This window comes from Watersipora subatra, chromosome 1 (assembly GCF_963576615.1).
Source record: "Watersipora subatra chromosome 1, tzWatSuba1.1, whole genome shotgun sequence".
Classification (NCBI taxonomy): Eukaryota; Metazoa; Bryozoa; class Gymnolaemata; order Cheilostomatida; family Watersiporidae; genus Watersipora; species Watersipora subatra.
In genome coordinates this window covers 52,955,563-52,971,169 of record NC_088708.1, presented here as the reverse complement: position 1 = coordinate 52,971,169, position 15,607 = coordinate 52,955,563, and the positions used below count along the sequence as shown (strand labels likewise).

General features: G+C 33.6%; 1 protein-coding gene across 1 annotated transcript; it reads left to right on the top strand.

Moving 5' to 3' along the window:
- The first annotated feature begins 3,911 nt into the window (after nucleotides 1–3,911).
- On the top strand, nucleotides 3,912–15,513 carry LOC137385817 (QRFP-like peptide receptor). Its single transcript, XM_068072387.1, has 6 exons — nucleotides 3,912–4,029; nucleotides 8,344–8,467; nucleotides 9,842–10,050; nucleotides 11,926–12,043; nucleotides 12,769–12,999; nucleotides 14,942–15,513. Exons 1-6 carry the CDS (start codon nucleotides 3,950–3,952, stop codon nucleotides 15,158–15,160), a joined length of 981 nt encoding a protein of 326 aa, XP_067928488.1. The 5' UTR covers nucleotides 3,912–3,949; the 3' UTR covers nucleotides 15,161–15,513.
- The last annotated feature ends 94 nt before the right edge of the window (nucleotides 15,514–15,607 follow it).

Below are 15,607 nucleotides of genomic sequence, written 5' to 3'. Positions count from 1 at the left end.
AACCAAAAGATGATTCTATCAGAAAACATTGTTTTAATTCGTTTATCACTTCGCAATAGATATGGGTAAAGTAGATCTTTTTTCTGCCTTCAACCCCCAGTAGTATAAATTAATACTTTTTCTAATCATTTTCAGCTACAACGTATAAGCACAATGGGGCATATATGTACACGTACATAGTTTTTGCGACCTAGTTATTTTTAACGGTGTAGCACTCAAAGTTTTGTTATGCATGCAGTTTTAAGTTATATTTCAAAATTATAAGTTCTAATTATATTCTAAGTTCAATAAGCTAATAGCTGTATTGCTACCTCAATAGGAATGTTACCTGAATGCCAGGTTCTCGTGTAATACAAATATTTAAACATACACATTGCAAAACTTTGCAAATTGTACAAGTGTAAAAAATGAACTATAGAGCAAACCCTGTAGTTAATTGGGTGTTTATATTTACTGACAGCTTGTATGACTGCTATTGGAGATAGTGTTCATTAATTACCTTTCCTCTAATGTTGCTCATTATGCAGTGAGAGCGCTATTCTCTTATATAAGCACAAAAGAATGCTGGATGCCTCATACAGTAGTCGACAACCGCTGGCAAGTGTCTAACACATGAAAACCGCTGGCAAGTGTCTAGCATAGCAGACATGGCAGACAACAGCAAGTTTAATTATGACTACAATTATTTGATATATTGGAATGACACGGATAACGCGACATCAATGGATTCTTACTACTATGATTATGACTACACTATGGATGGCAAAGACCTGGCTGAATTTATTCTAGTGGCCGCCTTTTACTGTCTTATATTTCTTCTTGGCATCACAGGCAACTCTCTCGTCATCTACTGCATCGCCAAATACAAGCGGATGAAAAGTATTACCAATCAGTTGCTGTTAAGTTTAGCTTGTGCTGACCTACTGCTGACTCTAATCTGTGTACCAGTTAAGGTGAGCTTAAAAATTTATCTAAAAATAATTGGTTTTTGATAAACAAAAGAGTGACAGATTTTATGATCAAGCCATGTAATAAAGCTTACCTTCTAGAATGTTCAAATGGTCGACAGCACTTTGGAAACAACCATTATTATTATTATTATTGTTGTTATGAGATCATCATGAGTCATCAGTATATAGAGAATCATACTATGAAGTAGTAAGGTGCCCTAGTGGTGTAGTAGCAGTGTTATTGCCTATGAATCCGATGCCCTGGGCTTGATTCCTATACAAGGCAACCTTTTTTCATAACGCTCTTAGTATACATGTAGCTTCGGACAGACGAACAGACGAATGGACAGACGGACAGACAAATGGACACCGATCTTATTATAGTAAAGATTATTACTATTTACGGTAGACTGTTTATGTTAAAAATAGTTTTTTTGGATTTTTTCCAACCTTTTGGTATCATTAGTAGTAAAATTGTTTTACTGGATTGTATCAACTTTTGGGTATCATTAAAAAGAGGTTTACAGAGATTTTCTTAAATATCTACGAATACAGTTAAAAACTCATTTACATTTCTGAACTTGTTAATAATCTCGTAATCTGAGGATTATCACAGTATCTGATATGATATGAGCAGCACAGTTCATACCTAGTTTCACCCTTTAAAGACTTCAATTGAATTTCTGGTAGAAATAGTGAAAAACTGGATAGTTATACAAAGTTGTTAATAATAAGTGTGTTATCAAATGACCGTTTTCCTTGTCATATCAGTAAGATAAATTCTAGGTAACACATTCAGGGGATCAAATTATAACTATTGCACAATAATGTAGCAAATTTTTCTAGAACATTCTTATAGTAACTCATTACCGCAGTGACCAGCAAGTCATTGGCATGAAAAAAATCATAAATTTACATTAAAATTCTTTACAACGATGAAATACAGACAGAATAATATAAAATCCCATAAAATTGCATATGTGGAATTTTTATTATTGCTAAACTGAAAAAAATATATAAGAACTAAGAATTATAGATATTTTTTAATGTAAAACTATAAAGAATTTACAAGAAGTTGAACAGTATAAACTGTACAAAACACGCTGAAAAGTTTAAATGTAACAAAACCATTACAAGAGTCATATACTTACATACAAATGACTTACTTACATACTTACATACAAATGATTCATTTGCAAAATCTACTTATAAAATAAATCTTATAAAATAAAACAGTCGTTTTTCATTTATATCTAATGTCATCTTTCATACCTTAACATTTTATTATATGTTATATCACTATTATTATTTTATATTATATATTTTTATTATTATATATTGCTATTTATTATCTATTATTGTGCCGAATTTTGATCAAAAGACTAATCAGAAGACATTCTGATTAGCATAATGTCACATGTCACATGTTAGCTATGATGGCTCATGTCACATGTCACATGTTAGCTATGATGGCATTGTAAGAATTTTTTGCGTTACCCCACATCTGAATTGAGTGGAATAAAACCTTCAGCTATCATATAAAATTATTGGCAGCATATACACCGATAATTCTAAGCAATCAAACTTATTTTTAGCAGACTGTATACGCTACTACCTTATACTATTGTATTCAAAACAAATGTATCGCTGCTAAATATTTTGTGTATTCAGATGGCCAAACAGTCTGATAAACATATCTAGTAAAATAATTAAAAGTGTTTCTATAAGTTGACAATCTTTCAGTTCATTATTTTATATAGCTTTCTGCTGCCGAATTTTATTTCTTAAAAAAGCATATAGAAAGACATTAAAACTGTAAATGAAGTTGTGTTGTGACTTTTTTAGTTTAAATATATGACTTTTTTTTTTCATCAGTTTAAAGAGTTCATCCTGTAAAAACTTTTCAAGTACCTCAAATGCATGAGCATGCAGGTTTGTATTTGTGTATATGCATGTAAACATAGATGTCTGTACTCATGTAAGTTTACATGTACACACACATGAATGTTTATACTTATGTATGTGTATGTGCATACATGTACATAAGTATATACATGCACATAAAAAATTTTTAATTTATGTCTTTGTATGTGTATGTCCACATAAATGTTTGTACTTATGTATGAGTATATGTGTGTACACATGAATTTTTTTACTTATTTATATGTATGTATATGCATGAATGGTTGCATTTCAAGCAATTTTTATTAATAGAGTAAAAAAATTTAAAACAGCAATTTTAGTTCAATCTCAGCTATAGTTGTAAGTCCCTAAATCATTTAGTTATTATGTATTTATTCAGACGATGACAGGGTTGAATGAGAACATCAGTTGTAGGGTTTGAATTCATTCTTACTTGCCAGTACCTCAGCTAGAATTGAGTTACACAGGTACAATGACAATCTGAACGTGTTGATCTAAAAAATAAGATTTCGTTTAGCCTGTACTCCACGATTATTGAAAACTACAGATACTTTTATTAAGTATTAAAAAAGTTATTTCTTTAATACGCAAGAGACGGTAGTCTGAGGGTGTCAGCAAAATTAAGCATGACATCAGGATGTTTATTGTCAGTAATATTCATCTATATATCGTATATATAAACTTGACTGTTTGTCTGTCATCTGTCATTCATCTGTTCAGTTAAAGTGATTGCCAGTAGGAGTATTCATATTCAATATATTGTATAGCAACAGGGTGCGAATCCATTTTATGGAATATTGTGCAAAGCAGTTTTATCGTTATTGTTATTGCAAATGTATATTGAAAGTTGAAAATGTATATTTTGAGCGGACTAACTTAGGCCACACAGTAAATTATATTGTTTATAATAATTATTACTAGCATTATTTCCGTCATACTTTGCTATATTAGCCACTGCTTGAACAGAATTATTTTAAGGTTTAAAAAATCTATAAAAAAATTTTTTGTCTCTAATACTCTAGCCTGTGTTCTAGCTGGCAAAGTTGATATCTTTTGAGTGGATACTTGGAGGAGTTATGTGCTCATTGACACACTACATTCAGACGCTCTCTATGGTGACCAGCATCATGACTCTGACAGCAATCAGCCTTGAAAGGTCAGCTTTCATTTTACTATGTAGAATTATCTCCTATCTCACTAGCACTCTTACCATTTGATATGATTGTTCACCATTCCCAGGTTCACTTCATTCATAAACATAAATATAGCTAGTCAACAGTATAAACTATATTATGTCTGACCTTTATTTAACTCAGTTGTTTAGTAATAAGGCTAATTAGAAGACCCTCTAGATATTAACAGTAGGACTTTCTCAGCTTGAGCTAAATTGTATTAAACTCTCAACAGAATATTGGGTATAACACAATGTAAAATATTTCAAAGTAGAACTTGATACACCTAATCAGCAATGATGTTTGGTTGAGTCTAAAACATAGTTTGTTGGTTCTTTTTGTTTTTATTTGATTTGATTTATTGCTTTCTTAAAAAGCTCCTATTTTATGTATGAGCGTACATGTGTGTGTGTGCACGCGCGCGCGTGTCTCCAAGTGTATATATGTATATGTGTGCAAATATGCATGAATGTTTGTACTGATGCATGTGTATATATACGCATGAATGTTTGTTTTTATGTATGTGTCTATGTATGTATATATGAATGTTTGTACTTATGCATGTGTATAAAAAAGTGTATATGTTTTTCATTGGCATTGAAATATACAAATCACCAGGCTCTTCAGTATTGTAGGTGCCTATCGTATATGCATATAGTTATGTACCTCTGTTCATGTATGTACGTAGATATATATGTTTGCTAGTGTGTAGCTTTGCAGTATATATATGTATGTGTAGTTATGTATGTATAAATGTATAACTACATGTATAACTACATGTATACAGCTTGTTATGCATGTACAAATATGTTGAGCAGGATTGTACTGAGGAGTGTATAAAGTTAACCTGACGGAGTAATTTGATAGCATAAAACTATTTTTTATTTTTTTTATATTTCTGGCAAATTTGCTAGTCTTCAAAGAAAAGATTCATCATTTCTGTGTGTAATTAGATAGTTAGTTTTCTCATATTGCCCTTATTGGCTGAGTGCCAATAGTTATAGCATTTAAATGGGTTGCACCGTTTCCACACACCATGTCTGGTGCTATATCTGGTACACTCTGACATGGCGTTATATAAATCCTTTATACGCTCTAGTGGAAGCTACTTGTCACCATAGCTAGGGTTTATCTTCCCAAATCAATGCTCTCCTGATTAAACCTGACAATGATGAGGCAGTTGGCTTTCTAGAGTGAGTATGTATATAGCTATTAATATATAATACAGAACAATAGTCTTTAATATTTCACGATACTTTTTTTTTTGTAAACTCCAGCGCGGCTGATTGGCTGTCGAAGAGCAGACTAGATTGTTGATTTGGTAGAGCGAGGAAAAGAACAATTAAAGATCAGATGCTCTTCCAGTCACCATCTTTGGCCTAGTGGTCTAGAGTGCCTCACCTGCGAACACCAGGCTGGGGCTCAATTTTCAACAAAGGCCACTAGTAGTAACAGGAAGGACATCCAACTTTAAATTGCTCTCCGCAACTGGTCATGTCTCCAGTTGTCAAGGTTCTTTTGCCACTGGTCTCCAGGTGTCAAGGTTCTTTTGCCACCGGTCTCCAGTTGTCAAGGTTCTTTTGCCACTGGTCTCCAGTTGTCAAGGTTCTTTTGCCACTGGTCTCCAGTTGTCAAGGTTCATTGGCCACCGGTCTCCAGTTGTCAAGGTTCTTTTGCCACTGATCTCCAGTTGTCAAGGTTCTTTTGCCACTGGTCTCCAGTTGTCAAGGTTCTTTTGCCACTGGTCTCCAGTTGTCAAGGTTCCCTTGCCACTGGACTCAAATGCCTCAGCCAAGATCCCAGAGACAGTGTTTGCTTGCAACAATGATCTTTAAAAGCAGGCTCAGCCTTTTGTTGCAGTAATCCAAGCAGACATCATACTCGGTCTCCGAGAGATTGTTCACACAGTGACCTGTCTAGTAATTGAAGCCAAGCCTGCTGTTCACATTCAGGCACTCTAGACCACAACATATTAGAAAAGAAATTAATTTTTTGTCTAATAATTTAATATCTTAGCACTCTTCACTCAAAACAGCTAATTTTTACATTTGAGAGACAAGTTTACAAACTTAGCCAAACATCTTAGAAGACCAGCGTTTCAGTAGAACTTTTGCTCTCAATAAGAAATCCTATTAGCTGTGATCATAATGCTTCTTGGTTGTCTTTTAAATGCAGCAAGGTCTCTCTGATTTTGGTGAAGTCTAGTCGGCTATAGTGTAAGTGGAGTAGTCATAGTGCATAGCATGTTTAAATTCAGGAAAAAGTGCCACTTGGCTACCTTTGCCACTCAATACGTTTTACAAAGCATTTTAGCTTTACCAAATCGTAATAACACAAGATATGGCCAGCTATCGTTTAACTATTTAGTCATTAGTCATTTTGTTGAGAATAACTATTACCAATAAAAATGTTATACAAACAAACAGAATTTTTTCAATTGAACTTACTTTATTTTTGTTAAAGTTAAATATTGCTTGTATTTGAAAAACCACTTGAATCATACATTTTTGTAATTAAAAAAAACTGCTTAAAACAATTTTGTTAGTGGCATAATGCGCTTTACCGCATAAGTTTCAAGTTTATTGGTCCTCTCAATAAATTAGCAGTGAAATTAACAAAATGTCGTCATTTCTCAATTTAAACAAATGTTTACTCGTGAACTAATATCATTTTTCTATATTGCTTTAATGAATTGTCTTATAAGCAGTTAAATAATTTTTAGTATTCGAATAATAATTGCGATGAGATAATCTCCCATAATATTTCCATCAGACAAGCTGTAGATTAACTCTGCCAAGCAGTAGATTTGATAAGAGGTTAAACATGTGAACTTTAAAAATGTCAGTTGTAAGGATTGCGATTACGATGCGAGGCAAGCTCGCTGCGGCTGACTCTCAGCTGCACCTTAGTCTACAGACTCATAAAGTATTTCAAGTTATCTGAATAATCAGCATAATTTTATCTGGATAATCAGCATAATTCCAATAAAACATTAAATTCAAAAGTTCAGCCACTCATAAATCTGCATAATATAGTGTAAATTTATTTCTAAATATATTGCTAATCAATGACTGAATAATAACATAGTATATTTGAGGAGCCGCTGTCGCTGACCCTGTCAGCAATTTATCTAACAGATGCTTCAACAGTTTAATAACCTATATCTGATGATACGCCCAGTTGGAACACTTTCAGCTTACATAGACACTAATATTAAGTTATAAAATTACAGCAAACTGTATTGATCATTTGTCAATGACACTTGAATGTCTACGGTGCGAACGGATTTGCTGTTCAGCTAAAAAGATAATTATTACTACAGAGATAACTTGATAATTGTAACATGATTTTTGTACCCGGCTATACATCGAGTATAAAGGATTAGGTCTTTGTTAGTCCAATTACAATATAGAGAATGTAGGAATCACAGATATTGAAAGCGTATTGTATAGAAGCACTTGCAGTTGTGATGTGTCATCATGCAATTATGGCTGACAATCCTTCAAACGATATTCATAATCAGGAAGATCCAACGCAAATCTATATTGTTCCCGTCCCTTGTAAGAAAAGCTGCGTTACTTAATTTGAACAAGACCACATTTATAAGTGAATTTATTTTGCCCTTTTCAGCTCTACAAACAATGAAACTCATCTGCTATTCGTAAATAGATTATGTGTCTGACTCTAGGTGTCTGTTTCTTTTACCGAGTGTTGGTAAGTGGCCAAGCTACATAGAAATGTCATCTCTTTATTGCATTAAATGAAACAACCTTAGCGAAGTGTAATTTATTGTGGTTTGTGTAGACAAAAAGTGAGGATGAAAGAGTGCCTCAAGGTAAATGTAATCATAAAATACAGGCACCTGAGAAAGTAGGAACAGTAGCACCGTGAGAAGAATGGCCGCTGCGAGTTACTTTAGCTCTCATTTAAAATAGGCCAGCTTTTGCCAGAACCAAACAGGTGAGGTGAGAGACTAGAGACAAACTTACATGTAGGTGAGGTGAAAGAAAGGCCCGATCTAGGTGAGGTGTATAAACAGGGGCAAGCCTAGGTGAAGTGTGAGCACAGAGGCAGGTTGAGGTGAGAACACAGGGGCAGGTTGAGGTAAGAGTGCAGAGGCAGGTTGAGGTGGGAAGACAAAGGCAGGTTGAGGTGAGAAGACAGAGGCAGGTTGAGATGAGAGCGCAAAGGCAGGTTGAGATGAGAGCGCAAAGGCAGATTAAGGTGAGAACACAGAGGCAGGTTGAGAGGAGGTGTGAAGACAGCTTGGTACACCAAAATCATTTCACCATTTACAGGTACTACGCCATATCGAGACCGTTAAGGGCAAAGTACATATGCACTGCGAGCCACGCAAGATCAGTGATTGTAGCCATTTGGATCACAGCCAGCATCCTTTCCCTACCCATACTATTTGTACAGGTAATTGTGATATAGTACAGACCATTAGCGAATAAAGAGAAAATAATAATCGAGTAACGGCATGTTTTTGTTTAAATTAATAGACTTATCTCAGGCATAATAGCGGCAGCAAGAATGCTAGAGCATTGCTGCCGTATGTTGTGGATAAACAATAAAGCATATTTATCTACTGATTTGATATAAAACAGCTTAGCGAGTGCCTATTAATAGTGGCTGCAGTCCTGACGTGTTTCTTAGCAGAAAAGTTGGTCAGTGATCATGATATCATCAGTATTATTAAGAGTAAAACAAATGTAAGATGAAAAGACAATGATTATATGATAATATAACAAAGACAATGATTATATTACAATATAACAAAGACAATGATTATATGACAATATAACAAAGACAACAATTATATGACAATATAACAAAGACAACAATTATATGACAATATAACAAAGATAATGATTATATGACAATATAACAAAGATAATGATTATATGACAATATAACAAAGACAACAATTATATGACAATATAACAAAGATAATGATTATATGACAATATAACAAAGATAATGATTATATGACAATATAACAAAGACAACAATTATATGACAATATAACAAAGATAATGATTATATGACAATATAACAAAGATAATGATTATATGACAATATAACAAAGATAATGATTATATGACAATATAACAAAGATAATGATTATATGACAATATAACAAAGATAATGATTATATGACAATATAACAAAGATAATGATTATATGACAATATAACAAAGATAATGATTACATGACAATATAACAAAGATAATGATTATATGACAATATAACAAAGACAATGATTATATGACAATATAACAAAGATAATGATTATATGACAATATAACAAAGATAATGATTATATGACAATATAACAAAGATAATGATTATATGAAAATATAACAAAGACAATGATTATATGACAATATAACAAAGATAATGATTATATGACAATATAACAAAGATAATGATTATATGACAATATAACAAAGATAATGATTATATGACAATATAACAAAAAGTCCTTGACAGTGTTCCTTGAATAACTTACAAGCTCATGCCATTGCCTAATTTTAAACCTTCCGGAAGCTTTGTTGATTATTTCCAAAAAACATGCTTTCCAAAAGACTAGAATAATTGTAGCCATTTCATATGAACGGATGCATAGTAAACAAACTTCTAAAGTTTGAAAACATTTTGTCTTTCAAGAGAAAGAGACGATCTGCAACTCTAAATTGATATAAAGTTAATCCAAGCTTCTTTCTTTCTTATGATCAGTACCAGAGTTTACTGAGACTGTTTCTATGGCTGTTCTTGTTATATCTCTTACAGAAACATTACAAAACAGGGTTACATGACCCTGTGTACTGGTGCGACAAGTATACTTCTTCAACGGACAAGAAAGGCCAACTCCTAACTATTGCATTTGAGGTTTATATGCTCTCTTTGCTCTTCCTCCTTCCTGTGATAACCATGGCCATCGCCTACGCCGGTGTTTGTATCGAATTGTGGGCCGTTACAGAAAGTGTGAATCAAAGCGGGTGAGTTAAAATGGAAACAACTTCAAATGAACCGTGATATTAACGCAAAAGTGTGGAAGTATTATATTTCCTAAATAGAAGTGGGGCAGCAAATTTACTTTATTATTACGCCTGTTGTGTTTATTTTAAATAACTACATCCTGCAAAATATCCTGAAAAGGAAATGAAAACAATTCTATCAGTCCCTTCAGACTGTATCCTGGCGGTCTTTCTCAGCTTGTATCCACATACAACAAAGGGCTACACAACTATTTAAACTACGCTATACTATCTATTAACCCTTAATATTAATTCTTTGGTACTACAAATTATATTACTACCCAAAGTTACAAATGTTACTCATACGCAAGCAATGGCTATCATGTATTCAGTGGCTACGTGTGTGGCTTAGCCGTGACGTTATCAACAAGCGTGATATACACCGACTTCAGCAACTATTGACAAATTCAATTTTGCTTATTCATCTCCCAAGAGTAGCAAATCTACCTATCTTATTAGCATTGGTAATTGCTTTTTTGAAAATTAGGTAGTTGAAATGCGCGCTGCTCGCAAAGACAGCCATGATCTGTCAGTCAAAGTTTTTGTAAAAGGTGAGAATCTAAGAATACTATTGCTTCTTTCATTCATAAAAAATATCATTACATGAAAAAGTTAACTATAACAAATGTGTTATTGTTGAAAAGAAATCGATTAAAAGACCTATATGTAAATAGTTTCAGTCTGGAATAGTAAAGCTCATGAGTGATCACTTCTAAAGCAAAGGGAGTCGTCTTCTTTATGAAACGATCAAACTATCAAATGATCAACTTTATCAACGCAGTCAGCCTCTCATTTCATAGAAACCATTCAATCAAAGGAAGGGTCTGGTATTACTAGTATGACTTACTTCTGCTGCATTTTCAGTGCAAGATTTTCATGTGAAATAGTCAAGATCTTATTTCACTTTCACATGATATTCTACATCTTGATGTTTCAATCAGCACATACTATTTGATAGCTGGTAGATAGTATTTTATAAGGCTAATATTCAAGTCAATTAATTTAATCACTCAATCATCAAAGATATATATATATATAAAATATATTAGGCTACTAGTTATGGAAAATAGTTGCACTTATCTTTGCAGCTACTGGCAGTTTCATGACTTCTCCTGTCAATCATCAGGCTGCTTTAAAAAAACATATATATATTTTTTAGATTCTACTTGAAGATTGCAATGCAAATGCATGAAACTATTCGTAGTAATGATTTTAACCTGTAGTTTTTAATAAACTTCATACACAGTTCTGATTGACTCAATTATTGAGCACTTTACTTTACAGTGTAAACTACATTACATGTATATTTATATATACATATATATATATATATATATATTATATACATAAATATATATAGGATACTTATATATAAAATATATATGTATATATTTTATACATATAGTATATACATGTATATTATATATAGGCCTATGCATTTTAAATATTTTTAAATGTCTGAAACCAGTTTAATTGTAATGGCTTCACGAATCGAGCGCTAAACTTAAAAATGGAGCTAACATAAAGCCAGGTATAAAGTGGCAAAAGTTTAGTTGTACTAAAGTGCAAAACCTTGTTTTATATATATGTATGTCTATTGATCACTTTGACGCATTTACTTCATGCCAAAGAGACCACTGTTGTAGTTCCTTGAGCTTGTACTATCAACTTACTGTAACCAACCAGTACTATAGCATATATCAAGCCTAAATCTTTGTAGTATAAAAAGTACTTTTGTGAAGCCAAAAATAAAATAATCAACATGGTAAGTATAATTGTATATATTATATAAAATTAATATATAAATTTCTATGAAAAATGTTATTTGATGTTTAGCGGTGGAAGGTGCTCTAAGAGAGAAGGAAAGCTAGATGGCAGTCCAGCACCGAGTGAGATAGTCGATGAAAAACTGCTAAGTAAAACTCACAACAGAGATGCTCAGGTCAGAGGTCAGGTAAGCGAGTGCATCACTGAATAAAAATATAAGCTGTCAAGTAACTATACACTAGTACCCTAGCAGTCTAGTTTGCAGTCTAGTCGAGTTTGCTCCTGGGTGGTAAGGTGGATGATCAGTGCTGGTTGTAAAGTGACAGTCTACTAAGCTGAGAGTCATGAGATCGAATCCCTTTGAAAACAACCTCTTTTTCTTAGATAGATAAACACGGCTCTTATTATAGTAAAGATTGAAACTATTACTATTGGTCTATTTCCTAACTGATCTTCATGATTGTAGTATTTTATGAAGATTCAGTCAGAATGAAGTAATATACATACCGTTTCTTATTTTGATTAATGGTGTTTGGAACTTTGATTGGGTTATACGATAAAATCATCGCATGGTTGATAAAAGCCTTCATAATTTGTAACAAATATTAGTTCTTGCAGCTCTACTAATAATCTTTTGATATTGCGTGTCTCTTCATTCTGCTTTCTAAAAAACTTGTGTAAATTTTTGGTGTAGAATACGCAAGGTATGTAAATTTGAATGTTTTAATTAAAATTATAAAACAATGAAGTAAAGTGTTATAATTATTTAATAACATATAATTTAAGCGCTTCCTAATACGTAATGCTATGGTCCATTAACTTATGCACACAGCGGGAGCTGGACCATTATCTACTCTGTGTAAATAATTTATTTCGCCAGTCCTGTCTATGACAATCTGACTTTTTGTTTAGGTGCTGAAGATGCTGTTTATGGTGGTCATAATATTTATCATCTGCTGGTGTCCAATTCTATCCTACAATCTGGCTGTTGCCATGGGAACAGTAGTTCCCTACTTCCCGCAGGAATATCCATACGCTAAACCTATGAACACAGCTTTCTCTCTCTTAGCCTACTGCAACAGTTGCCTCAACCCCATTGTTTATGGATTTATGTCAAGATACTTCCGAAAAAGTTTCAAGCAGGTGAGGCCTACGCATGAATCATACGTAACAAACAATTGATGAACCTTTACGGTAATTGCTATGTTTGCTAATTCAACAGAATGGAATGTGAGATCTCTCAAACCACTGGAAACCTTCTAAATGCTGCAATAACCAAACATAGATGTAGCATCTACTGTAGATACATAGATGTACCATACATAGATGTAGACTATCTGATAGCAGCTCTAAATGCATATTTTAAACAAAAAAAGCAGTTTGTCAGATTTTTCAATGTGAATGCTAAATAAACTTAATCATCATTTACAATAATAATCTTACTTTTCAACAGTGCAGTCTGCCTTTCAACAGTGCAGTCTGCCTTTCAACAGTGCAGTTTGCCTTTCAACCAAAAAGTAAGTTTGTGTTGAGATTTGACCCCTCACATACGAGAACATGATTGCACAATCAGATTAGAAGCAAATCACTATCAATAATCTACTTATATTCTCTTACATTTGCGACAGATTTATACAATTATACATTTTTACCATATTTCATCAAAAATGTTGCTTTTAGTTATGAATTTAACTAATTAATCGCATGGCATAGTGTTTCTGAGTGAGTACTTGTGAGTACTTGTCAATTAGGGTGTCAGGTAGCCTGTCTTGACGATCTGTTGTTTTTGCGGAGTTGTTCCCCCGTCGAGTGGGCGACCAACACAACATGTGTTGTGTTGCTCGCCCGATCGACGGGGGAACAACTCCGCAAAAACAACAGTTTGTCAAGACAGGCTAGGTTTCAGGGTGGCTTAGTGGGTAGCGTATCTGACTGTCAACCATGAGGTTGGTGGTTCGAGCCCTGCTTAATGTCGATCTGACAAGAAGCTCTCAGCAAGCTTTTAAAAATAAATTGCTGGGTCTTTCGAATCTAGACCATAACCTAGAGGCCCTGTGTACCGCACTGACAACATGGGCACATTAAAGATTCACTTCTGTCCTTCGCACATTGGGCAAGTGAAATGGCTACCTGACTCTGTCAGACTAGACGTGTTGCAAAATTCATTCCTTTGGGATAATCTGACAGTTCCAGAAGAAGCCCTTGATAAGTGTTAGGACCACCCAAGGTAGTTTATAAAAACTAGACCTGGTGGTGTGCCTTTACTAGAGAACATGAGAACACTACCAGGCACTGTCACTGTACGACAGAAGCATGCCATTACTACTTGGCAATTAAGCAGCTTGTAGAACTTAAAATCAATCTTTTTAATTCAATTATTTGTGTAATAAACTGGTTACTAAGTCGTACTTTTTTATTTAAACTTCTCTATTTTAACAACTTTGACATTTTTAAAGGTAAGATTGGTACGTTATGAAAACACTGCTTCACCAAATTGAAATTTAAGCCAACCATGCACATTTTTATTTGCTCTAAACTGTGTATCAGTGACTAGATTTTGGACTCATTTAGTTCAAGCCTGCTTCTGAGGACCTCTAGCCACTCTTTCCTAGAGCACCCAAAAACAATGTTTCTAGGGTTCATTAAATAGGCTAGCCTGGCTCAAGCCAGACGTATGAAGCAAACAAGCTTTATTGGTTGTTTTTGAAATGACAGTCAAGCTAGGCTCTAGTGGACTTTCCACTTTATCAATATATTTGTTCAGTTAATTTAAAAATGAATCAACCACTCTGATATCACAGACACGTGTTTACTACATCCTGACACACAGCTGCCAGGTAAGAGTTAATCAATGAGAAGACGTAGGTAGCTTGAAGCAGCTCAGTCACGAGTTATTGACAACAATTTTTTACAATTATAACTCAGCTAAAACTAATCGACAATATCATGCTAGAGTGCTTTATTAATTATTCAAAAAGAATAAATGCCAATCAGGCTACGTAAAACATTCGATAAAGTGTTTTGATCTCTGCTGATGTTAACGTAAGGCTGTAAACAAACTATAGGTCATGACCTATCATTTTAGGCCCTCTCATTGTGCTGCATGCTCAAGAGATATAAGCAACATGTTTACCTCAGAAAGGCCTTTACTCAGAATGACCGGTCTTCCTCGAGCACGCGTAAGCCTGGAGAGCAGACGTATGGCAACGACGCACCCAAAGCTACGATCACAACTATGGCCGCCGATTCATCTTTAAGCAGAAGCCCACCGATATCTCCTAATAACTCTTACCCCAGACAATGAAAGTGTTTAACTAGATATCATGCATTGCATTTACACTTATTTTGTTTTGTCATGGTAAATATTATTTATTTTCTAGACATGTACGATGGGCCATTTTAATCTAATACCTACAGCGATGTAAAATTGTCATGAATTCATTATATTTATTCTAGCCGCATAAGTGTTTCATTTTATTTTTAAAATTCACTGATTAAACTTTGTTGACAGAACAATTTTTTGACAACAAAACACGATAAATGATGTTTAAAAGACGAGTTATTTTAAGAATCTCAAACATAGATTGAACCAATTTATGTTTTTATTTAGAATATTTTATTTGATTCAAATATTATGTTGATAAAGCCAAGTTTATCTTCAATCCTTATTTTTATTGTTGTGCTATGTACTACTAGAATAAAAATTTGTAAGCTGTTATTAAAAACCTTTGTGTATGTCTACAACAACAAA

Excerpts from the sequence above, each read along its gene's own strand:
- LOC137385817 (XM_068072387.1), top strand. The coding sequence starts at position 3,950 with ATGTGCTCATTGACACACTACATTCAGACGCTCTCTATGGTGACCAGC. Across the intron at positions 4,030-8,343 it reads ACAGCAATCAGCCTTGAAAG|GTACTACGCCATATCGAGAC; the intron begins GTCAGCTTTCAT and ends CACCATTTACAG. Across the intron at positions 12,044-12,768 it reads ATGCTCAGGTCAGAGGTCAG|GTGCTGAAGATGCTGTTTAT; the intron begins GTAAGCGAGTGC and ends CTTTTTGTTTAG.